This window comes from Plasmodium chabaudi (assembly GCF_900002335.3).
Source record: "Plasmodium chabaudi chabaudi strain AS genome assembly, chromosome: 11".
In the NCBI taxonomy this organism is placed as follows: domain Eukaryota; phylum Apicomplexa; class Aconoidasida; order Haemosporida; family Plasmodiidae; genus Plasmodium; species Plasmodium chabaudi.
In genome coordinates this window covers 1,475,841-1,501,781 of record NC_030111.2, presented here as the reverse complement: position 1 = coordinate 1,501,781, position 25,941 = coordinate 1,475,841, and the positions used below count along the sequence as shown (strand labels likewise).

The 25,941-nt window shown below is 23.8% G+C and overlaps 12 protein-coding genes across 12 annotated transcripts; 5 read left to right on the top strand and 7 right to left on the bottom strand.

Moving 5' to 3' along the window:
- Positions 1 to 118: 118 nt before the first annotated feature.
- Positions 119 to 562, bottom strand: PCHAS_1141500 (conserved protein, unknown function; the record flags this gene model as incomplete). Its single annotated transcript, XM_737313.2, has 1 exon — positions 119 to 562. One exon carries the CDS (start codon positions 560 to 562, stop codon positions 119 to 121), a length of 444 nt encoding a protein of 147 aa, XP_742406.2.
- Positions 563 to 1,499: 937 nt separating this feature from the next.
- Positions 1,500 to 2,088, bottom strand: PCHAS_1141400 (DIP13 homolog, putative; the record flags this gene model as incomplete). The annotated part of the gene is made up of 2 exons (XM_016798719.1): positions 1,500 to 1,775; positions 1,981 to 2,088. The coding sequence occupies 2 exons, from the start codon at positions 2,086 to 2,088 to the stop codon at positions 1,500 to 1,502; spliced, it is 384 nt and encodes a 127-aa protein (XP_016654092.1).
- Positions 2,089 to 3,249: 1,161 nt separating this feature from the next.
- PCHAS_1141300 (conserved Plasmodium protein, unknown function) lies at positions 3,250 to 3,534 on the bottom strand (the record flags this gene model as incomplete). The annotated part of the gene is made up of 1 exon (XM_727091.2): positions 3,250 to 3,534. The coding sequence occupies one exon, from the start codon at positions 3,532 to 3,534 to the stop codon at positions 3,250 to 3,252; it is 285 nt and encodes a 94-aa protein (XP_732184.2).
- A 1,584-nt stretch (positions 3,535 to 5,118) lies between these two features.
- PCHAS_1141200 (ubiquitin-60S ribosomal protein L40, putative) lies at positions 5,119 to 5,859 on the top strand (the record flags this gene model as incomplete). Its single annotated transcript, XM_016798718.1, has 2 exons — positions 5,119 to 5,325; positions 5,680 to 5,859. 2 exons carry the CDS (start codon positions 5,119 to 5,121, stop codon positions 5,857 to 5,859), a joined length of 387 nt encoding a protein of 128 aa, XP_016654091.1.
- Positions 5,860 to 6,787: 928 nt separating this feature from the next.
- On the bottom strand, positions 6,788 to 8,475 carry PCHAS_1141100 (conserved Plasmodium protein, unknown function; the record flags this gene model as incomplete). Its single annotated transcript, XM_016798717.1, has 3 exons — positions 6,788 to 7,489; positions 7,587 to 8,225; positions 8,446 to 8,475. The coding sequence occupies 3 exons, from the start codon at positions 8,473 to 8,475 to the stop codon at positions 6,788 to 6,790; spliced, it is 1,371 nt and encodes a 456-aa protein (XP_016654090.1).
- A 2,806-nt stretch (positions 8,476 to 11,281) lies between these two features.
- On the top strand, positions 11,282 to 12,618 carry PCHAS_1141000 (SNARE associated Golgi protein, putative; the record flags this gene model as incomplete). Its single annotated transcript, XM_739158.1, has 3 exons — positions 11,282 to 12,215; positions 12,310 to 12,366; positions 12,461 to 12,618. 3 exons carry the CDS (start codon positions 11,282 to 11,284, stop codon positions 12,616 to 12,618), a joined length of 1,149 nt encoding a protein of 382 aa, XP_744251.1.
- A 378-nt stretch (positions 12,619 to 12,996) lies between these two features.
- On the bottom strand, positions 12,997 to 15,464 carry PCHAS_1140900 (DNA topoisomerase 6 subunit B, putative; the record flags this gene model as incomplete). The annotated part of the gene is made up of 8 exons (XM_016798716.1): positions 12,997 to 13,138; positions 13,386 to 13,600; positions 13,689 to 13,793; positions 13,894 to 13,953; positions 14,042 to 14,101; positions 14,181 to 14,249; positions 14,397 to 14,445; positions 14,533 to 15,464. The coding sequence occupies 8 exons, from the start codon at positions 15,462 to 15,464 to the stop codon at positions 12,997 to 12,999; spliced, it is 1,632 nt and encodes a 543-aa protein (XP_016654089.1).
- Positions 15,465 to 16,497: 1,033 nt separating this feature from the next.
- On the bottom strand, positions 16,498 to 17,903 carry PCHAS_1140800 (aminomethyltransferase, mitochondrial, putative; the record flags this gene model as incomplete). Its single annotated transcript, XM_016798715.1, has 2 exons — positions 16,498 to 17,622; positions 17,829 to 17,903. 2 exons carry the CDS (start codon positions 17,901 to 17,903, stop codon positions 16,498 to 16,500), a joined length of 1,200 nt encoding a protein of 399 aa, XP_016654088.1.
- A 965-nt stretch (positions 17,904 to 18,868) lies between these two features.
- On the top strand, positions 18,869 to 20,434 carry PCHAS_1140700 (ubiquitin-activating enzyme, putative; the record flags this gene model as incomplete). The annotated part of the gene is made up of 1 exon (XM_736635.2): positions 18,869 to 20,434. One exon carries the CDS (start codon positions 18,869 to 18,871, stop codon positions 20,432 to 20,434), a length of 1,566 nt encoding a protein of 521 aa, XP_741728.2.
- A 1,180-nt stretch (positions 20,435 to 21,614) lies between these two features.
- PCHAS_1140600 (conserved Plasmodium protein, unknown function) lies at positions 21,615 to 23,681 on the top strand (the record flags this gene model as incomplete). The annotated part of the gene is made up of 1 exon (XM_735633.2): positions 21,615 to 23,681. The coding sequence occupies one exon, from the start codon at positions 21,615 to 21,617 to the stop codon at positions 23,679 to 23,681; it is 2,067 nt and encodes a 688-aa protein (XP_740726.2).
- A 555-nt stretch (positions 23,682 to 24,236) lies between these two features.
- On the bottom strand, positions 24,237 to 24,392 carry PCHAS_1140500 (conserved protein, unknown function; the record flags this gene model as incomplete). The annotated part of the gene is made up of 1 exon (XM_016798712.1): positions 24,237 to 24,392. The coding sequence occupies one exon, from the start codon at positions 24,390 to 24,392 to the stop codon at positions 24,237 to 24,239; it is 156 nt and encodes a 51-aa protein (XP_016654087.1).
- Positions 24,393 to 25,282: 890 nt separating this feature from the next.
- Positions 25,283 to 25,863, top strand: PCHAS_1140400 (ribosomal protein S17, putative; the record flags this gene model as incomplete). Its single annotated transcript, XM_737345.1, has 3 exons — positions 25,283 to 25,361; positions 25,465 to 25,552; positions 25,683 to 25,863. 3 exons carry the CDS (start codon positions 25,283 to 25,285, stop codon positions 25,861 to 25,863), a joined length of 348 nt encoding a protein of 115 aa, XP_742438.1.
- Positions 25,864 to 25,941: the final 78 nt, after the last annotated feature.

Genomic DNA, 25,941 nt, shown 5'->3' with positions numbered 1-25,941 from the left:
AAATGGCAATGCCCAAAATATAGCATCCATTTTACTGTCTCAATTTAGAGGGCTTAATAAAGCAGGGTGCCATACCCCCTTTTCTAATATATGGCCCTCTGATAATTTTCTCTTTCCTTTACTTCCTCCATTTCAAATGTTTTGTATTCATCTCATCGTTAGGCTTCAACAATCTCCAGACCTGAGGTTTGAGAAGATGTAATTTTTTCTCATACTGGTTTAGAATATTTTTGTTATTCTTCCGATCTATATAAGTCAATTTTGATGTCATTCCAGAATAATTACAAAGCGAATAACCTGCTTTTAAAATGTTAACTAATTTTGTCAATGATATAATTGCAGGTGTAATAAAACCTAATGATTTCATAAAAGCCTCTTCATTAAAATTTCCATCTTTTTTTAATTTCTCAAAATATAATTTTAATGACTTATCATTATTTAAAGCTGTTGTATTAAATGGGTAAATTAATGGATATGCTAATCTAGTCTGTAATAAATTTACAAGCATATTTATACGAGTTATCAAAAGTAGGAATCTCTTTTCTTTATTTATGTTATTCATTGTTATAACTTTATGTTCTACATTTCAAATGTGTTACGCATTTTTCAAACCGTTGATGAATAAAACTGCCGAAAGAAATCTTAAATGTATATAATCAACGAAAAAAAAATTACTATATTATGATGACATAATAAAAAAATTCATAATTTTAATCAATTTTTCATTTAGCTATTTAAAAATATAGAGCAAAAAAAAAGAACTTAAACTGTAGCTCTATATATTTATTTACCAATTCTTAGGAAATACATTTCGACATATCATTCAAATTAAAATAATATTAACAATGAAAATTATGTCAAATAACATAAAGAGTTTGTATAGTTTGAAAAGTAAAACAACAAATGAAAAAAAAATACATATAAACAGAAAATCGATTAAACTTAGAATATACTCTAAAAATATTATTTTGTGTAAAAAAAATAAGTACCTATATTTTATATCATGTTACGAATATTTATCAAGTAACATATTCACATATATAGTTACATCCTTATTTTTATTTTCCATTTTACACTAAAACATATAACTACATATTTTGGTATCTTTCCTTTCCCCCTTTTACTTAACTCAAAATATTTGAAAATTTTATAAATTATTTTTAGATAGCTTACACTACTACTATTGATATCATAGGCTATCTCAATGAATTATTAAAATCAATTATAAGCATGGATATGCAAAAACAGCTAATAACCATCTACCAATATATATTTGTGATAGCATTGCATATCCCATCATCTTGTGGGTCACATTAATCTTCGTAAATCCTCTACCATATTCATCTCTTCCCTCAATAATTTATAGCCATACAAATTATTTGCATTATTATTTCAGACTGTAAACACAAATAGCTAGTATATAAATATAAGTTTATATATGTGGCCCTTCTCCTCCTCTTCCCTTTTTTAATTCATATAAAACGCCATAATTAGAACTCCTAATTTCGTATGTGCCTCAAATCCTTAAAAGATTTATAATCATCATCGGATGTTCCGTTATATAGTTTACTACCCAAATGGGTTTCTTCTCTTTTTAAAATGTGTAATAATGATTTAGCAGATTCCCTTATTTTTGTATAAGCAGAGGAAGTCTCTTTAATCGTTCTATCATATTCTAAACGTGTTTGTATTTTTTTAGTTATACTATTACATACTTCTTGTAATTTTTCGTTTAACAAGGCTATCTCTTTTTGTATCCGCTCTTTATCCTCTTCCTCATGTAGAATTTAAAAAAGAATAAAAATATATTTTATAATAGTCAAATGACAAAGTTAAAGGAACATATAGAATGGAAATATGATATAGTTCAACATGGAAGCAAAGAAAATGATGTATCAATGGTCACAAAATGAAAAAGGTTTAAAAACAAATGCATGAACATGAGTCACTGCCTAAACTGTTTTCTTTATTTTATTGTACCTTTAATATTTGCTCGTGTATGTTTTGCCTTTTTATTCTTAACACTTCAATGCATTTAGATAACTCATCTTCATTTTTTATGAGAGGCATACTCTTTTTATGATCCATTTTTAATACAAATGCTTCAAAGTTCGGAAGTTATACAATTAAAAGACATAGATATATTCTTGCTTGCTACTACTTTTTTCGAATTTATAATTTTTAGTTGAACTTATATATAACAAATTTGGATATGTAATTTATTTTAAAAGTAATACTAAACAAAACTAGACATCTTATATTTTTACATTAAAAAATATATACACATATAGGATACATTTCAAAATTGTTATAATATTTAATTGAATAACTGATTTATCAGAATTGTTTAAAATTATAATTGATCTAATTAAAAAATAAATAGCAAAAAATGTAGTAAAAAAAATTGTGTAAAAATAAATTATAATGAATTAACAAGAACATAAAAAAAAACAATACTCTCTTTTCAGTAGCACAATCAATTACAATATCATCGATTTTCTTCTATCTTGTTTTATTTCATTGTTGTTTTATTTTAATATTTTTATCATTATATTTTATTTTTCCCCTTTTTCATCCATTGTTTTTTTTTTCTATCATATATACATGCACCAAATTTTCCAATTTATCATTAATTAAAAACATTATCTATAAAATGGAAAAAATGGTATTTAATAAAAATAATAATAATAAATAAAATAAAAAAAATATTTATGAATGTAAATAAAATATAACATAAAATATTCTCAAATATGTACAAAATATATGCATTTATACACACATGTACAGAATATTTCTTCACTTTTTTATGAACAGTACATAATTTATTTTTTGCTAAGCATATTAATTTAACTAAAAATTAAAACAACAAACTTATTTATATTTCATGTACATGTAAAATTTGGAACTTTTTTTTTATAGCTATAAAAATTGAAAAAAAAGACAGCAATTTTCATAAAAAAAAATAATTGTACATATTTTAATTTTAATTAAAAATAATCATATAATAATAATTAAATTAATCATCATTTTTTCAAATAATTCTAAATCAATATATTTAATAAATATAAAATTGTAAGACACCTTAATGGTGATAATTATTTATTCATTTTTGTGTATGTTGGCTTATCATTTATTTTTTATTCGTTTCAAATTAAATGTTAACATAGGTTAAAAAAAACAAAAAAATCAAACAAACAAAAAAGTTGTGCAATTGCATCATGCAATGTAAAAAAAATAATAATAAAACAACTAAAGAGGTGTTGTTTTTTCCAATTTATTTTCATTAATTTTTTTCGTAAAATGGTCATTCATGTGTCCCATAACACTTTTTATGTGATCAGATAAATTTGGATGATCCATAAATATTTCAATACTTTCGTCACTGCTTTTAATATCGTTAACTGTTCCTATAATGGAAGAACACTCAAAAGTCTTTTTGTCATTAACAAATGTGGTAGACTTTATTAATTTTTCATAACAATCCTTATTCATATTGATATCAGTATTTGTAGCATCATCTTTAGTAGCACTCATTTTACTTACTAGTTTTTATTAATGGAAAAATATATATTTATACCCTTTGCGTGAATTAAACAATTTGGGGAATATGCGTATATATTTTATTACTACCCAAAAATTCTTAAAAATCGACCTTTTTTACGAGATAATATTTAATTTTGCTTATTATATAGACAATGTATGAATATATACAATATGTGTGTTCCTATTTGTATAGGCTTATATTACAAATATACAAAAAAAATTTTAACAATATATTCAAAATATTACATAATACGATTTATATCATGTTCTTTACAAAATAACTTTTTCAAATTAAATATAATAATTATTATTCTTCTTTAAATAGCAAAACTCAGCTTGTTCTGTTTACCTATAATTTCATTTGTTATAATAAAAGTATATATGCATATACAAATGGACATATATTATTCTTAAGATATAGATTATTTGAATAAGTTAAGAAATACGTATGTCTGACTCCTTAACATTTTCATGAGCATTGCCAATATTGGCTAAGTATTTTTTTTAAATGTCGTGGCATATGCAAAATATAAACAAAAGTATAATAAAAGAATATGTTTTATATTCAAATATACCTATTTCATCATTAAAACTGATGTTTTTATATCATTTTTATTGATTTAATATATTTAGATTTGATTCATTGTGCCTTGGTCCCCTATCTTATCGGCTTTTATTTATATTTTTTAATAAATCTTCTCAACAAATGTAACATGATATTTCCTTATAAAGTTTTTTTCACTCTATGGTTACACTTTAAAGGTATTAAAATGACACTAAATATTTTATTAAATTTTATTTACTAATTTTATAGGCACCATTTATGCATAAACCATATAAAATGCGGTATATAGATATTAATATTCATAAAATTTATGACTTATTTTTCAATCTTTATTTTAAGCTATTTAGTAAGGCCATGCAAATAAAAATATTCGCATACTAACTGGGGGCCGTATTAAAGGGGCAAAAAATATATTAAATATGTACATAATATTAAATATGTATATATTATATATATTATATATTATGACTACGGTTTATAATTGCCCCATTTGGGCGCGTAGTGACGAAAGTTATAAGCGCTTCCAAGTATTACGCAGCGTTTAATAATAAATAAATATATATATAATATTATAATGTATTTATTATATGTCACATATTTATTTAAGTACCAGGCATTAAAGAATTGTGGGAAAAATTAATATATATATTATTTTTTATATAAAGCAAAAAATAAAAATAAGGCGGAATTAATATTTGCCAGCACTTTATATATATTATAAACGGAATTATAAGCATGCATATATATATTAAAATTTTTTTTTAATTCGCTAAAAATTATATATAATAAATATATAATATTTTTATTTAATTTATATACAAAAAAGCTAGTATACTAATATCCACATATTACATAAATTTAATTATTATTTAACAACGAAAGGAAAATAAATAAATATATAAACTTTTATAAAAGTTAAATTATAAATTGATTTATTTTTTCAGAATTTCATTAATCGATTTTATATTTTTATATTTTTTTCAAATTATTTACTTTTTACGTTTACGAAAATGCAAATCTTTGTAAAAACATTAACCGGAAAAACAATCACTCTTGATGTTGAACCATCTGATACAATTGAAAATGTTAAAGCAAAAATCCAAGATAAAGAAGGAATTCCCCCTGATCAACAAAGATTAATTTTCGCTGGAAAACAATTAGAAGATGGAAGAACATTATCTGACTATAACATTCAAAAAGAGTCAACCTTACATTTGGTAATATATTTAATATCATACTAATTATGCTAATTATATCAAAAAAAAAAATAAAAAAATAAGAGGGGAAAATTGTATAAAAATTTTTATTTTATTATTTTCCATATTTAATGATTTTAGAGAAGAGTATATGCATGTGTATATACCCTTCTCTATCCTATCATTTGCTTCCTTGCTATTTCGCCCGAATAGTATTCATAAGCAAAATAAATATGTGTGACGCATTTGTTAATTTTTCCCTCCATATTTTTTTATTAATAATGAAAAATGCAAACAACTGCTTCCGTATACTTATATGCCCACTCATATATCACTTTTCACTTATCACTTCTCATTCCCCACCTTTCAATACAGGTTTTAAGACTCAGAGGAGGAGCTATCGAACCATCATTGGCCCAATTAGCACAAAAATATAACTGCCAAAAATTAATATGCAGAAAATGTTATGCCCGTTTACACCCAAGAGCCACAAATTGCAGAAACAAAAAATGTGGAAGAACAAATCAATTAAGACCAAAAAAGAAACTCAAATAAACTAATAAAGTGGGACTATCAAAAAAAGAAGGTTGTTTTTATATCCCAGCAATGTGCAAGTTATGTTTTTTTTTTCCACCCCTTATAAAAGAACAAATTGGAATGAAATCAGACAATTGGAGAAATAAAAAATACATATCTTTTTCTTTTTATAATTATATGATATATTTTTTTAATATTACTGTATACTATGTTGTATGCTTTTCACGAATTTGAGATATGTATACATTCCATATATCCAAATATATTTTTGCTGTAATATATATATATATGTATATTTTATTTTAACGGATATTTATTACATAAGAAAAAAAACATTATACAGTAATATAATAATGTTCGTGGAAAAAAAAAAATAGAAATTTATATACATATCTATATGATATATTAGCATTTTGAGTGTTCAAAACTTAAGAACTCTATACACAAACAATTAAAAAAATAAAAAAAAAATAAAAATAATAATCAGAAGAAATTATAAGAAAAATTAAAAACAAATGGAAAGGAATATCTTGTATGTATTAAACAGCGGAAAGAAATATGCACATTTACATGCTATGCAAAAATATATCAGCATATAAAAAATTACAAACTACAAAACTAAATGTGCATAATTTATAATTAAAGAATATAAAAAATTGAATTTACGGATCATGCTTATATGAGCATATTCAATTATTTTATATACAATTAACAAAAGTTATTTAAAGAATAATTTAATAAAATATGTCCACTCTTTTCCTACTCGCTAAATATTTAATAAAATAATAAAGCGTAAACAAAAGTATATATATTTTTTCACAATGTGTTAATAGTATTTTGGTGTGCGGCCTGTGGAAGGTCATGGATTATTTCTTTCCCAACTAATTCTGCTTATTTGAATTATTTTTGATTTTCATAATTTTTGAAAGACGGAAAATAGGTATGCTTACTGAGGAAACGCTGGGGGTGTAGGCGCAGGCGGGGAGGTTTCCTTTTCCTCTTCTTTTGGCTTATTTGAACCTCCTAAAATGTTTTTTATTTTTAAAAAAGAGTTATCTTTTTTATCATCGGATTCAACAAATAAGCTTTGACTTAACGTTTTTTTATAAATTTTATTTTTTATATTTTTGATAAAAGGAAGAGGAGTATTACTGCTACTACTTCGTTCAGCGCTATTCCCAGATGAATTTAAATCATTCGTTTTGTTAGCTCTTCCACCTCTACTATTTAAATTGTAACCACTAAGAGTTTTAGTAAGAGTATTTAAAGAGGAAGTAAAAAAATTATCTTCTTTATTACGTTCATTTTTATTATATACTTCCCTATAATGGATACGCTCGCTATGTCGGTTATAATCCCCTATCATATAATTATTATTATTATTTATATTTCTTCGATCATATTCATTATACATATTAGGAATGTTATCATAAGTTCTATATCGACTAGGTGGATCATATTTATTATATTTATTTATATGCTGGTCATAATTATTATATTCAAATCTTGGATTATGCATATGATATCTATTATGGGGATTATAATTATTCAGATTTTTTTCCATCTCATAAAAATAGTTCATTCTATCTTGGCTTTCTAAAAAGAAATTATCATCAACCGGGAGTTTCTCTCTTTGTGTGTTCAAGTACTGAAAAAAAAAAAAAAAAAAATATGTGAAAAATAATCCTTATTTTGGAGCATGCATAAACACTGTTTTATAAAAGCTTAACAAAGATGATCATTACCATATCTTTAAGTGGATCTTTCAATTGGGTAGAGACAGAATTCATCATACTAAAATAGCAAAGTAAAAGTTCCAAGTCTTTTCTTGCATCAAGCAATACTTTATTTGTCTTATTTTCTAAAACTATATCAAAACCCTTTTTAATATATTCATTATATTTTAAGTAGTCTGTTTTTACACAATTTAATTTAGACTCATTTCTAATAATTTTTTCTAAATGTTTTTGATTTGGTGCATTTGCTAATTGTAATTTTTTTATTTTTTTTTCATAATGCTCTATTGATGCCCCTAATTCCTTTTTTTTTAAACATAAATTTTGCATTTTTTTTATTTTTTCAAGTGTTTCATTAGTTACAGATTTAGCATCAACTATATGATTTGTTATTTGCTCTCTTACATCAGTGAACGTATTTAAAATATGAGATATATGCTGTACTATTCCTAAGTTTATGTCATTCTCAAAAAAGGACATTAAACATCGGTTTAAGTCACTTATCATGATATTTATATTTTTAATCACACTCTCTAATCTTTCTAAATATAATAATGAGTGCGAAAAATAAGTGTTTAACGCATTTAGCTGTTTTTTTTCAGCAAAAAATTCATCATCCTCTTTCAGGGTGTCCATAGATCTTCGGAACTGTAATTATTCACAAAAATATGGAAACAAAAATGTGAAAACAAAAATGTGAAAACAAAAATGTGAAAACAAAAATGTGAAAACAAAAATGGGAAAACAAAAATATGAAAAATATTATGTACACCAATCATGGAATTGTTTTATGAAAATCGATATTGCTTAAGTATATATATGAATTGTTTTTTTATTTTCACTTGATTTTTTTTCCATTTTTTCTTACCTTATGGACAAACGCCTTCATGTTATTCATCGTGATTAGACTTTATGTTGAACTTCATTTAAATTGTTATATAAAAATCATTGCATTCTATTCATACTAGTTTCCAAATTTTAAATTAATTACTTTTTAACGTTTGAATGCTTTGATAAAATTATTTGCCCTTTTTAATAAAAAAGGAAACTTTGTAAAATTACAATTTCAAGTGTCAATCAATTTTTAATTTCTTTATGTTCAATATATGTCGTAAAGGGAAAAAAGCGAAATGTCGAAGTCTTAAAAAAAAAAAAAAATAATAAAAAATAATGGCAAAATAGTAAAATATTATTAACGATAAAAATATGGGTAAAAAAAATAGCCAATGAATTATTATCGTATTTTAAAAAGTTCGAAATGGCAAAACTATAATTCGGTAAAAAAAATTCATACATATAAGGACATAATTTATTAATTAATTCTAAAATATATTAAATATATTTTCTTCTTTAGTGTGATCGAAAATTCCTAATATACAATTTGTGCATATAAAATCGTATGGAAAATAAGCTAAAAAAATTATCCCTAAAATGGATATATTTTTACATATATATTTATTTACAAATTAGTTTATTTTAATATTTTCCGATAAACGAAATTATACACAATTTGCTACCCCTTTATATAACAATAATGGATTTTTTACAACATAATTAAAAAATGTTAAGAATGAATTTTATTATTTTCTAATTCTATTTAACCAATTTGTAGTCATACACAATTAAAAAAAGTACCATGCAGTTTTAAAATATGAAAAAACCAAAAAAATAAAACAAATAGCTCTTTTTTATTTTATAATCCCAAAATATTACACAATATGTGACCATATTTTCTTTTTTTTTTTTGAAAACCTTATCAAACTTATATCCTTCTATACAAATTTGTATAAAACTCATAAAAAAAAACATAAAATATTGTATAGAATGAAATATCATTGTCTTACTTTACCACCAACATATATAACACACATCATCCTTACATTGTTATCTTTATTTGTTTGCCTTGTACATAAAAAGGGAAAATACACACAGCTAGCTTTTTTTTATTATTTTTTTAAATACATTTAGCTATAACTATTTTAACCTTAACATTTTTTTTTTTTTTTTTTTTTGGTCATAAACTAGCGAACTGTTCATAATTTTTTAAAATAATGGACTGGAAAATAGTGTAAATTATAAAAATTGTAGAAATAATTAAGAAACAAAAAGCATCATATACTTTATATTTTACAACATTAAGAGAAAGCTTACATTTTTTAAACATAAAATACTGCCTATTCTCATAATTTTATCAAATGTAGCATTTCCCTTTTTTGGTCGTAACATAATATATATTATGATGAAGAAAAACTCTCCTTGCTTTTTTTATTAGCCTTTTCATAGATTACCTTAAACGGTAAATGCATTATTCATATATCTGTCTCTTTATTGTCCTATTATTCTAAAGGGAATTTTACAAAATTATTTTCCGTAATGTAAATATGTATGCATATTGAGTTGTGCATATGGTATATATATTTTCCATTTTTATTATTTCATTTCCCTTTTAAAAATATATATACCACATCAACATAAAAAATTAGAAATATAATGATAGTGATTAAAAAAATGCAATAAAAGGTATAGTAAAAACGCCCGTCGTAATATGATATAAATTTTGGCATTCTTGTAACGTAGCTATAAAATAAATGTTATTACATATAAATTATTATATATATATTTTATATGCTATTTTGAGGGCAATGCATTATTAATTTTTCCATAAATATTTATGCATATATTTACTTATTCAATTCTATACAAAAAAAATTAAATATATAAAATTTTATCAATATATATATTGATGATTATTCAATTAAAAATATTTAAAAAAATAGCCACCAATAATTATATATACGTGATAATATATTATATTTTTTTTTTTTATTTTTTTTTGTTGATTAATTTATACATATTAATATTTATTATTCAAATTGTAAATTATATCATGTTTCATGTAAATTTAAATGAATATTTAATATAAATTAATTCCCATCTCTTTTTATATTTTCATTTTTCCATTTTGCATTTTTGTGAGTATTTGTATATTGCTTTATTTTAATTTCAATATGTACTGAATGGACTGTTTTTTTTTTCGATAATATATATATTTAGATAAATAATTGTTATTATGCGAATAAATTTATAATCAATTTTAACACACATATTATATATATTATGCACATATAATTAAATCCTCTTTAATTATTATTCATTTTATGTGATCCTTTATGTTTTATTAAAGTTTTCTTTATTATGCATAAATGCACATTTATGTAGCTATCCAGGCATTTAAATATATGAGATTATATAACATATTAGAAGACCATATGTATTATTTACTATAGACAGAAGCTCATGCATTTAAGTGAAGAAAGCTTATATTATATTAATAGAAAAAACGCGAGTTATAGTTCCTATATATTAATACGTTTTATATTATATACGCTCATTTATGTATATCTTTTTACCTCTTGAAAAAATGCGAATTGTGGATCGATCAAATAGTATCAACACAAAATTATTACCTTATTATGCTTCCAAATTGATTTGAAGCATTGTTAAATTGATGTTAGTGTGCGTATATATGTACAAACCCACGCACACACACACTTATATACATACATATATACGTATTATATATTCCCCCTTCCTACTAGCACTATCATAGCATAAAATAATATATACAAGTTTTCGAAATTTATCAAGGCTGAGAATATATATAATTTGCCCATACTTTTCCGAATAAATAATTTAAAATAGAGATGGAAAATTTAGATAATCATTATAAGAAAAAATATGAATATCTAAAAAATAATTATGATAATATATATGATGAAAATAAAAATGCATATAATGAAACAAATTATGAACCAACAATGAATTATAATTATAATAACGAAATGAATAATTATTCAAATGTGAATTCTCAATATTATGACCAAAATAATGAAAAAGTCAAATTAATTAATAATCATAATAATGGAAATATAAATGGATATAGAAATAATAATGGATATGGTAACTCAATATATAATAATCCTGACCATGAGTGTATAGAAACAGGTTACCATTTTGACGATAAATACAATGATAGAGATATAGGAAATAATATTATGATGGGTTCTGATGATTTAACTATATCAAGAAGAAGAGATACAAAAGCTAAAACACAAGCTATATTAAAAGCGATATTTATTATTGTCATATTTCTTGTTGTAGTATATCTCCTTACAAAATTTCAATCATTTATTAATATAATTAATGATGTTATACAATGGGTTGGTAAACAAGGATCATGGAGTATAGTATTATTTATATGTTTGTTTACTCTAATATCTCCGCTATTTATGTCTGTTGAAATTATGTGTGTAGGTGCAGGTTTAATATTTTCAGGAGTATATGGAAATTTATTGGGCACATTTGTAGCTATTTTTGCAGTTTTTACTGGCTACATTTTAGGAATGTCTATATGTTTTTTTGTTTCTAGATATTTATTACATGATTATATTTATAAAAAATTACAAAATTATCCAATATATATAGCATTTGATCAAGCTATTAATGCTAATGGTCTTTCCTTTGTGCTTTTAATTCGTATGTCTCCTATCTTGCCAGCATCAGTAGTTAGTTATGTACTTGGTGTTACTTCTGTTAAGTATAAGGATTTTGCCATTGGATCAATTTCAGCCTTACCAGGTAATGAACGAGGAAAAAAACGAAGCCCACATTATGTTCCCTTTACTCTTCAATATTTATCTGGATTCTCATGAAATAATTTTATTTTTTACAGGCATATGCTTATTTATATACATTGGAGTTTTGTTGCAAGATATATCAAATGTTTCAGGTAATACAAAATTGAGACAAAAAATTGGAATCGCATATTTACATAATCACTTATTAGTAATTTCATTTTATCGATTTTGTTTTTTCTTTTGTAGAATTGCACCACCACTGGGGAAATTTGGTTATACTCCTTGTCGGGTTGGTCTTAGGAATAATTGCCATTGCATATATATCGATGGTAACAAAAAGAAGATTAAACAATTTGAATATTATGAACCCAGCAATACCAAGGCTCGATGTTGATATCGAATAAAAATTTTTATATTACCACCCCCCAAAATGGAATTCAATAAAAAAATAGTTCATATTTTTATTTTTTATATTTTTTTTATTTTATATTTTTTATTTCATGTTAATTATGTTATTATAGTTTGAAGGTCGCACATATGTAATGTGCAGAATGACATTTTACGCACGTATATATTATATAGGCGTATATATATACATATACATGCATGTACGTGAAAATATTATGAATTAAGAAAAAATAGTTTGAAGTCTTATATTTTTAATGTACGTATTTGTATATTATATAAATTTATTTACGTTTTTTTTTTTAAAATTTTATTTTATGTTTTTTTTTTTTTACTTTTTGTGTTTTATTTTTTTAATTTTTTGTCTCATAAATTACTTATTTATAATCTCCGTCATCATCAGAATAACTATCATCTTTCGAAGGATCATTTTTGTAATATGATTTATTTGAATCATCAGTCAACTGATTTTTTACTTTAGGGTTTTCATATGCTTTTTCACTTAGCATTATTTTTTCCCTAAAAATGAGAAAGCAAAGCATACCACATAAAGAGGTATATACACATGTATATCTACATTTTGGGCAGACCCATAATTTCACTTTAACAAATTTTTACTCATCGAATGAGCATTCATAATGTATTGTGCAGTGATGAGAAAATATGTGCAATGGAATGATCAAAAGAATGTAATAACGAAGGTTAAGCAGGTCTAAGCAGGTTTAAGCAAATGGCTTTGTAACCATATCAGGTGCACATTTTTTACCTAATGTGGCTGTATAACTCCTTTGTTAATATATTTTCATCATAATTAGTAAAGGTACTACTATATTCTTCTTTTTCACATGTATTATTATCTTTTTTCTTTTTTTCATTTAATAAAAAAAATATTTTATTTTTAAATTCTTCGTGACCCTTTAAAATTATTTTACTTAACGACGATGCTAATTGAACTCCGTATATGTCTAGTGCCTGCCTTAGCTTGGGTGTTAAGTTGGAAAGCACATAACCGTATATATACATAATATGCATGGGCAATACCACCACTAGTTCATTGTTTTCCTATTACCTGATAATCAGATATATTTTCAAATTCCTGTGGTAACTCTCTTTTTATATTACTATATAAATTGACTGAGCACTTTTTAATTAAGCTAGACAAATATTCTCCTTCCTTTGAAGTGTACATACATGTGTAAAAAAAAAAAATTATAAGAAATCCCATTTTTATGCATTCATTCGTTGAGGAATATATTCACATTTTGTATGCGAACCTTTATGCAATTTTTGCTGAGGCTAACAAACGATATGTCTCTTCCCCTCACGTCGATTCCCTGATAAAATGCAGACAGTCCATATAAATTAGTGAGCTCATTCATGTTTATATGCACATATGTATCCCTGTTGGTTTCTCATCCTTACTATGATCATTATGTTCCAGGTGGACTTCTCTGACCTTTTCACTGGGAATACATTAGCTACCTGCAAACAAATTAAACTATTAGCAGTGACAAAAATAATGATAAAAAATGAGATATAGGAAACGAAATCAAATGAATACCTTACTGAGTTCATCAAAACATTCTGGGATCGCCAATTCTTCAAGAGTCATCTCGTCCCGATTTTCAGCCTGTACAAAAATGAATACCAAAATAAATCCATATTCAATTGGATTATATTTAAACAATAATATGTTTCAATATATAAGCATGTAGAATGAACAGTTTATAATTGTGATCAAAGTAATTATGTTATATTCGATTAGACTATATCTGACAGTGGGTAGTTCTATTCCGAATTGGGGTCCGTAATATTTCAGAAAATTTCTATTATTGAAAAATGTGTGCAATTATTATATATATAACAATTTTTATGTTAAAAAATTTATTATATTTCTATACTTTTTTAACTACCGAAAATCAACTGTTATTGAGCAGTCTGATGATGAAGTTCTCAAAAGAGGCATTGAATTGACGTATCGAATTAAAAAGAGAAACCCTATATTATGACCATGTTCATACGGAATAATTTTTTCAGACTTTCTTACATTAACATACATATTAACATCATAATTATAAGAGGTTAAAAAATCTTTTTTAAAGATCATATTTATAGAGTTGTCTGCTAACATACTTAATATAGTTTCTTCACTAGTATCAGAATAACTTGAATATGTATATATAAATTGTTCACCATTGGGGTTATGGATATATTTAACTGTTATATTTTTTTTCCATAATAAAAATAATTTAATATAGGAATGTATTTTTTGATCAGATATATAATTATTATTAATTTTTAAAATAACTGAAATTTCTATTGTCCATTCCCATTTATCATCAATATATTCTTTAAAATTTTGGACAAACGTATGATTTAAATTTTTATCTAATACTAATATAAAATCCCAAATTATATTTTTTTTTACTTTTATTTTTATATGTAAAAAACCATATGCAGTTTTAAAAGAATATAATAATATTGTCTTAAGTCCAATACCAAATTTTCCACTAGTTATACATTTCTCTTTTGACGTTAAAAACATTTCAGAAATATTTTCTAAATCTTTAACTTCAATACCTTCTCCATTATCTCTACATATTATTTCATAAAATGATGAATTACTACCATATTCTTTAATTTCTATTTCTATTTTTTTTTCCCTTATACCATCTTCTTCAATATTTTCATCTCCTTTCTTATTGCATAATGCATCGATTGAATTATCAAACAATTCCTTTACTGTCATAAATAGACAGTTCTCTTCATAAAAACCAGTGACCGATAAATTTTTGAAAAAAAAAGAGTATGTTGAATTGGAGTTTTTTTCCTCGGCCTCATCCATTTTAGCCTTGGGATTGTTCGCTCTTTTATTATTCTTATTATTATTTTATTTTTTTTTTTTTTTTTTTTTTTTTTTGGCTAGCTCATATAAAACGCACACACATAATAAAAGAAAAAATATCCTGGTTGTGTTTTGGATTTCGAATAAGCATGGTTAAACTTGTCTAAAGCATAAGAGATTTTATTGTGCCACTAAAATATGTATACCTATTACATATAGTCAAATAACACATTTTTTCACCGTGTTATAACCTTTTAGCAAACTAATTTAAATACACATTTTAACAACATTTCTTAAATTTAAAGACATCGAAAAGTATGGAAATTAAATTTTGGCAATATGATATGCTCATAAAATTGGGAATGGAACAAAAAAATTATGTGTTACAACTGTAATATAGATAAATTTAAAATTAAAAATTTCAAGTAATGTGGAAAAGGATGCTTGTGTGCATTCCTTATGTTTTCAATAAAAGTTGGAGACCATAATGCTCTCAAATTTTTACCAACTTATCAATAAAAAATTTAATATTTTACAAAATTTATAGTACACTATAATAAATATGGAAAAAACTATCAAAAATGTTAAAGGGCACAAATTGTAGAAAATGAGTGTATATACACTACATATATTGTTTTCGGTCAAGTGCTTTCAAAAAAAAAAAAAAAACATGGAAATATTTTACACACAAAGCAATTAATGAGATTGCTAAATAATATAAACCTCATGGATTGAAGTGTAAAACATTTTTGTAACATAAAAAAGAACGGGAAAAGTCATTTATAAAAACAATGCCATTCGAAAAAGGGTAATAAAATAGGGTACTTTAAAAAAAATTATAAAATATATATTTTTTATTTTAATAGGAAAAAAAAAACATTTCAATAATATGCATGTTAACTTTGTTCATAAAAAGGGAATGCCAAACGAAGGCAAACTTTGTTGGGAGTAAAAATGGGTGGAAAAAATACACACCTAAAAATTTATTGTGAATATAAAAATGGAAATTTTCAATTCCTATAGTTTATTTAAATTATACTGATAAAGGGACAAATGGCATTTTTGTTATTTGTGCTTCCTCCAATTTATCCAAGCATTCGACCTTCACTACATTATTAACTGCTGAATGATTTGTATGTACATAACCCATAGCTATTGGCTTTTGTAGCATAGGAGAAAAACAACTACTTGTTATATATCCAATATCATTTTCTTTATTTTTTTCATTTAAATATATTTTAGAATTTTCTTTTGGTACAATATTTGAATTAACCATAATTCCAACTCTTTTAATTTTTGTGCCATTTTTAATTTGATCTGAAATAATATTAGCACCGTTAAAATTTAATTCCTTTAATCTTCTATTTCCTAATACCCATTGATAATTAGCTTCAATTGGGGTATACTTTTCATTGATATCTTTTCCATATACTGAAAATCCACTTTCTAATCTTAAAGTATTTAAAACAGCTAACCCACCAGGCTTAACTAGCGAATTATTAAGTATACATTCATATATTGCTTGTACATGTTTATTAGGTATAAGTATATCATAACCATCTTCACCTGTACATGTATATCTATTTAATAAACAATCATCTACATTATTTAATTTACATACATTACTAGACATAAAACTAAACTCATCAACATTTGTATCATCATTTATTAATTCATTTAATACATCAGTAGATTTACAACCTTGTAAGCATATAGAACTATGACTATTATATTCTTCAATTTTAACATCAAGTTTTTTATTTTCTAATAATTTATCATTTAGATATTTATATATTTTATCTTTACATTGAATATTTATATATACTAATAAATGCTCTGGTTTTAATATAATTACTATCTCATCTAATATACCTCCATTTTCATTTAATATAAAACTAATTCTACATTCATTTTCCCATAAACCTTTTATATCACTTCCAATATACTTTTCTAAAAATGCTATCTTATCTGCTCCACTTATTTTTAATATTGGTCTATATGTATAATCAAAAATTGAACATTTAGATCTTGTATGTAGATGGGAAGTTATTAATGTGTCATCTTTATATTCATCCGGTAGATAAAAGCCGTTGAAAATTTTAAAAATCGCATTTTTCTTTTTATGAAGGTCGTACAAAATTGTCTTTTTAACTTGTTCCTACAAAAAAATTAATAAAAATTGATAAATTTGTATAACCAAATTGATAACATATTTGGAAATGCATATACAGTAGTTCCAATTTTACAGTCATTCATAGCTGTCTGGCCTTTTCAACTTTCGTCAATCACATATTTATGAGCACTCATAGCTATTTTCAAAAGTAACAAGCTTTTTATATATCATTTATTTTTTTTTTAGCCTACCTTTGCTTTTGGCAATGATGAAAAGTAGCGAAAATTGGGAAACCTCTTTTTTGTATTCGTAAATATATTTCTCATTATTCTCTAAGTCTACACCTTGGTCATCCCTTTATAATTATTTTATTTATATAATATTATAGAGTTACAATTTTAATTATTTTTTTTTATATATGCATATTTCACTTTGTACCAATCTATATATAATTCATTATAAAACACAGATCAGCACATTTTATGATAAATATTTTTTTTTCAATAAAGTTGGAAAATGCAATTTAGTTTTTTTGCCATTTATATATTATGCTTTCTTAAAAAAGTTCATTTATTTTTTTTCCAAACTTTTTCCAAATTTTTTTCAAACTTTTTTTCGAGCTTTTTTCCAAATTTTTTTTCATATATTTTTTTCTCTTAAATTGGGCATTCTCGTGACCATATAATTTTATTATTTTTTAAAATGGCAATGTAAAAAATATATTGATATGTCACGAATGAACTGGATACTTCAAATAAATAAAAAACATTTTTTCCATTCGTTTTTTCGATTATCTTTTCCTTAACATTTGGAAAGTTTGGCAATTCATGAAGAGGAAGGAGAATAAATAATTTTATTAGTCTTACCTGTTTGTAGTAGCCCAAAAAACAAATGAATTCGATAATTAAAAAAATGCATATTAACATTTTTGCATATAATATATATGAATTATGATTTGTATTTTTTCTTTTTTATACTTTATTTTATAATAACAATAATAAATACCTTGTTTTTGTAATTTTTTAATATCACCTATTTTTTCTATTCATAGTTTTTTATATAATAGTGAATTGTTAGAGAAATTGGATGAGTACATTATTTCCACTTTCTGTTATAACCCCATGATTGCCTATGCTTATTATGTTCAACACTATTTGTAATCCTACTAGATTATGATTATACTTCGAAATGTTATATAGACCTTTTATGTAACATAATATATTTCCACATTTGCATGATCACTACTGTATAATTCTATATAGTGTAGCAACATATTCATGTCTTAAATTTTATGATGTTGCCACGCTTGTCGTATGGAAAATATGGAGGGTGTTGTGCATGCCTAGTCTTAGGGTATTACTTAAAAGATATTATAAATTGGATAGAGACAAAAAATATATATATACATTTATATGAAAAAATTAAGGATGTATTATATGAAAAGGGGGAGAAGGTATTTCCTTATTTTCTCCGATTTTTAACACAAGATAGTGATGCAAACACAATTGAAGAAAAGTTTTTTTACAAAAATTTTGATAAAGATGCTGTTGAAAAACATGGAAGATATATTAACATACAAGAAATAAATACAAATTCTTTAGAAGAAATATTTAAAACAAAAATTTTAATTATAGGAATAGGAGGATTAGGATCACCAATATGTTTTTATTTAAGTAAATTTGGATTTGCTGAAATTGGATTAGTAGATGGAGATAAAGTAGAAAAATCAAACTTACATAGACAAATAATTCATAAAAAAAAAAATATAGGTTTAAATAAAGCTATATCAGCAAAATTGACTTTAAATGATTTTGATGAAAATGTGAATATAGTATGTTATCCATATTTTTTAGATAAAATAAAAGGATTAGAAATTATAAAACACTATGATATAATAATAGATTGTACAGATAATATAAGTACACGATTTTTAATAAATGATTTATGTCTTTTTTATAAAAAAAAATTGATATTTGGTAGTGCATTAGGTTTATATGGGCAATTAAATGTTTATAATTTAAATGATAACAATTCTAATTGTTATAGATGTTTAAAAAATTTTAATAACCATCAAGAAATGCAAAATTGTGATGAAAATGGAATACTTTCAACAGTAACAGGAATTATTGGATTATTACAAGCTAATGAAGCAATAAAATTTTCTGCTAACCTAAAAGACAAAATACTAAAACCATTTTTAAGTTATAATAGTTTTTCAAATAATAAACCTTTTGAAACAATTAATCTGAATTATAAAAATAAAAATTGTATATGCTCTATTTACAATCATGATGAATTATATAATTTTATTATGAATTGTGATTATTCAGATATTTCAAAAAATGAATTATGTACAAAAGCAGACAATTCAAATGGGAAGCATTACGATATAGATATTTATAATTTTGTTGATGTATTAAATAATAAATTATCTTTTTTTAATTTCACTCCTAACCATTTAGTAATATTGGATGTTAGAAAATATAACAATTCTAATGTATATGGTCTTAAAGATGCAATCAAATGGAGTTATGATGACATTATTGAAGTTGCTCATTCTAATTCATCTAATAATTCAGATACGATCATTTACAACATTTTTGATAAATTAAAAATTTTAGATAAAAAAGGAAAGATAGTTATTATTGTTATTTGTAGAAGAGGTATTGATTCATTGAAAGTAACACAACTTTTTAATGACATATTTTTGAAAAATGGAAATAATTCAAACTTATCTACTACTGATCAAAGTGCACAAAACATCCATATGCAAGGAAAAGAAATTTTTATTTACAATATGAAAGGTGGATACCTTGAACTTCAAAAAAAAATATTTAAAAATTTGCCTTTTCTTTGAAAAAAGGAAATATACAAATATGGCTATACTTATGCTTAGACAATTTGACTTTCCGTTGTTATGTAATAATTATATTTGTGTTTGTTTGCATTTGTAAAGTTGACATATAAAATTTTTGTTTTCATAATTTTGTATCATATCACTACTGTTTTTCTTGGAAGAAACAGTAATTGTTTTTTGTTTTTTTTATAAATTATTTGTATTTTGAGATTATTAATTATGCCCTTATATTTGTTATACAATTTTTAATTCGTTTTGAAAATACTACAAACTACAACACTAATAAAAAGCAGAATATGCATAAATACATTTTCCCGCAATTTTGAAAAAATACAATTTTTTAATTTAGTTTTTTTTTATTTAGTTTTTTTTAATTTAATTTTTTTTAATTTATTCAATTTTAATTATTATTTTTTTTTAAGAATTAAGAATAATTTAATTTGTTCGCTCCTGTTCATATCCATTTTTTTTTATGTATGTTCTACTGATTTTTTGTTCTCCCTTTTTTCATAGGGCTGTATCAATTTTTCCAAGCATAAAAAAAAAAAAAAAAAAAAAAAAAAAAAAAAAATAATAATACTAAAAAAGTGATAGTAAAAAAGTAGGAGCAAAATAAATAATATTTTCCTAAGCATAAGCATTCCTCAATATGCTTTTTTCTACATTTTTAATTTTGTAAGTTCTCCAAATTAATTATTATTGCATAGGATGGGATATTTTAAGAAAGTAGCCAGCACAAAAAATAAAAAAATAAAATAAACAAAAAAATAAACAAGCATAAGCATATACAAACTAAGTAGTACTCGCTTGTATGACCTTTTTTGTACCATTCCATTTCCCTTTATTATGCATTTTATTCTACGTAATAAATGTTAATAAAAACGGAGGGGAAAAAAATACAATCATAAAGCGACGCATATATTTTGATAAAACTATGCGAAATTGGAATACCAAAATAGAAAATTATAAATTTGAAAAATAAACTATAAACAAAATTGAGAATATGGGATTTATTTAAAAATATAGAAATGAAAACAACCCTTTTTGAAAGTATTATGAATACAGTATATCACATTTTCGAATACTTATAATGCATTCGTAAAGAGGAATTGAAAAATAAAATATAATAAAAATCAAATATATTACAACATATTTTGTAGTACCAACTTGATGCGGCAAAATGAGGATAAGGGATATGCTGGATAATGAACTTGTTATATTAAAAATAACAGAGTTTCTAAATATTCAAGAAATTCAAAATTTGATAATAGCATTAAATATTAATGTAAAAACAAATGTATATTTTATGCGAGAATGCCTATCTTTATTAAACATCAAATTTGATAACAGGCATGAGATAAATAATTCAGAAATAAAAATTGAAAATATTATGAACAGTAATGTAAGTACCAAAATAGATGAAAATAATGTTTCAAGCAATTTAAATAATTTATTTTTACAAACATGTAATTATACGGATACTGAAACTAATTCTGATGCCTCCACATATGGAAGTATCACCTTTGATAATATAAACAAACATGATAATTCATTTATTCACAATTATGATTCACCAAATGATGAAATATATAATGCAATACCCAATTTCGATGATAATAATAATTATGAAGATAATAACTATTTTGAAACCCTTGATACGATAAATAGCCAAAATACGAACCTTAACACAGTTTATAAAAAAAAAAAAAAAAAAAAAAATATAAAAAATAAGGTACCATTTGAAAATATTTTTGAAAAAGATTTAGATCAAAGTCCCAAGAATAGTTATGAAAACGATTTTTGTAGAAATTTTTTTTCAACCATTAACATAGATCATACTAAAGTCAGTAAAAAACAGATGAAATATTTACTTGAAATAAAAAATTGTTTGAAGAAAAGCGAAAAAAAAACTATCGATAATGATAACAAATCAGAAAATGTCTTTAATCATATATGGATGTATATGCACATGCGCAATCCCATAATTGACATAGACAAAGAATATAAAAATAGTTTTTTTAAAATTAATATAAATAATTTTTGTCATAGAAATAATAAAATACAATTTGATATTTTTGGTATCTATAAATATGATGATAAATATTATTCTTTTATTGATATACCATGGATTGATATATATTTTCAATTATGCTTAAATGCAATTTGTTCGTTTTGTAATATCAAAGTAGATCATAAATCAAATTGTATTTTTTCTGAAAAGATTAGCTTAGAAATGTCTAACCAAATTTTAATAAAATATTTGAATTCAAAAAATCAAAACATTTCGATAAATCAAACTCCATCAGCTAGTACAATAAAAAATTCTCCGGAAAATAATAAAACAACTTTTAAAAATAGTGACATTATAAAAGATGAAGATAACTATGATGTGATAATACCGTTTGATGAAACTTATGAAGAATTTACAACTCCAAAAAAAAGAAAATTAGATTATTTTAACGATTTTGATAATATAGATAGTCAAGGGAAAGGTGAATCTCTCAATGATGAACTTGAAATGGAAAGTAATAACAATGAATTTTTTTTTATAAAAAAAACACACATATTTTGTGATGAATGCTATAAGTTAGTTTCTTATAAATCAGAAGTAAAACCAGTATTTGAATTAATAGTAGAGGATTATAATTTATTATTACAATTAAAGTTGGTTGAAAAGGTTGTGGATTTTCCTAGAGAACTATTTTGTATATGTAATTATTTCTTTCTTAAAGATCGATATATTGAATTTTTTAAAAAACTTAGTATTACAATACAAGAATTAAGAAAAAGATTAATAAGAAAATTAATAAATAATTTTATTTTTACTTTTACTCTTAATTTTTATCAATATATAATCAAGCCATTATTATTATGTGATGAAAAAAAATTATTAAATCAAGAAAATTTTTTTTTAGTTGGATTTTATGTAAAATATAAAAATTTATTAAAACTTTTTAATAGCCCAAGAATTACATATGTATATTATTCTTTTAATATTATTTTTCAAAAAATTAAAACATTACAAAGATATTATAAAAATAATTATTTTATGAAAATTTCAAGATCTTTACATTTTGATGTTATAACATTTTTAGAAAAATATAAAAAGTCACAAGCTCGAGTTTTATATAAAAATATTTCAAAATATGTCTATGACCATTTAAATTATGATATTCTTTCCAAAAATAGCTATTCAGAAATATATGAATATTTTTTTCAGTGTTTACGTACTTACAAGTTTATGTAAATTCATCAGGTGCCCAATCGGCTACAACCTCATGTAACTTATTATGCAACTACTTGTTGCTAGCTTATTCGATATTTTACAACCCCTGCACACACTACATTCATAATTCATGTACAGTGTCATGTGCCATTTGTTTATATTAAAATTTGTTTGTGTTTACAATTGTTTATCATTTCTTTGTTTTTTTTATTTTTATTTTTTTTGATATATGTGATGATAGTAATACATATAATAAGCCCCTTAATGAAAGGCTTAAACTTTTAACTTTAAAAATTGTTTGCAAAATAACATTCTCAAATAGGATTATGTAGAAATGCCAATTTTGCTTTCGTGTTTTCGGGTATAAAAATAAAACAACCAAATAAGTAAAAAAATTGGAAAACATAATAAATATAAACGAAAGGTGAAAAAAAAAATACAAAATGATATGCCGACATTGAAATATATACACGTGTCAGCATTATCCTTTTCCAACGCCCACAAAATTATCCTAAAATGGATTATGAGAAATGGGCAGCACTACTCCATTCTCTCGTACTTCATTTTCATAACCAATTATGATAGCTTATTATTTTCCGGTATGTCAAATAATTCTCCATGAAAGCATATTAAATAGCATGAGGCCAGAAATCCTGAAACTCTTAAAATAATTTTCCATTTATCTGAAATAATCTCCTTGGGTTTTTCTCGAAACATGCCAGGGTAAAACATTTTTGCTTTTGTAACTTTTATTTGTTTATAATAAATATATGAGGAAAATCTGAATTATTATTAATGTTTGATATGCCTTTAAATTAACTGTAAATAAAGCTAATAAACTGATTATAAAACAAAATTTAAAATATATTTACATGCATATAAACAGGTTTTATATAAAATAAAAAATATTTATATAACATAACATTTTAAATATTAAAAAATGGTATACTAAATTGCCCCTTATAGTACATATTTTATTTTCATTATAGCCAAATTTTATGCACATAAATATTTGTACTTGAAAAAAAAAAAAAATTTCATATATGATAAATTTCGAACTATATAAATGTATGTTTTTTTTTTAACATAAAAATTGGCTTATTATATATTACTATATATAGATTATTTAATTAATAAATTTTTTAAATAATTACAAAACGTCTTAGTGGGTATAATACTTTTCCTTTTTTCTCTCTATGCATGTTCAGCATATTTTCCAAAATGTTGAATTGTTTAGATAGAGAATAGGTTTGAAAAAAAAATAAAATATTTAACATTTAATCATTTTTATACTTATTAATATGTGAATCACAAATTGACACACATTAAAAATAATATACTTTATTATTAATCCGTTTTTTTATTAAAAAATATCATTTAAATTGCAAAGTTGCCACTACCACTATGCATAATATATATAGTTAGGCCTGTACATAATTTTAAGAATTCAATCTACTATTAAGACTACTAATATAAACACAATTCGTTTTCTACAAATACAGTTTTGCCACGCTTACACCTGCATGTGTATGTAACATTAAGTACGTTTAAGTATATACTACTATTGATTGCTATTATTTTTGCGAACAATTTAAGACAAAAAATGTAATAATGAAACCAGTATGATCAGATTAAGTGCTACGTCTCTTTATTGGCATTACAAAGCTTGGCAACGCGCAACGGCTGGATATCTCAGGACATGTAAGTCATATTCATTCATCCCATTTATACATACGTATACATATTTATTACGCATTTACTTATTGCACATTTATTTACTACACATTTTTTTTACCGTTTCAAGTTGTTAAAAACAATCTGGCTAACAATGAAATGATTGGTTATGTAATAAACGATAAGCACCCCAAAAGCATAAGAGTGGCTTGTGATCGGTAAGAAATAAAAAAGAAAATTAAAAAAATTAATAAAACGAAACTCAAAAAATGTTAAACAGTGCAGAGAAAATAAGCACGATTCATTTTGTGCATATATACACCCCATTTTCATTGTCAACCTTTTCAGATATATGTACGTTGTTCGGTATAAAAAAACATTTAGATATACAAAAAAAATATGGGTGCATGATGAAAAAAGCGAAGCAAAAGTCGGAGATGTTGTTCGTATCCAACCCCTAGGATATAGGATAGGGCCATGGAAAAATTACATCCTCGTCAAAATTTTATACAAGGAAAACAAAGAGTAGCAACTTGCAATTTTTTTCAAAATTTTTTTTCATCCCTTCATGGGTAACAAGCCAAGTTGAATTTCTCACATTTCCAAC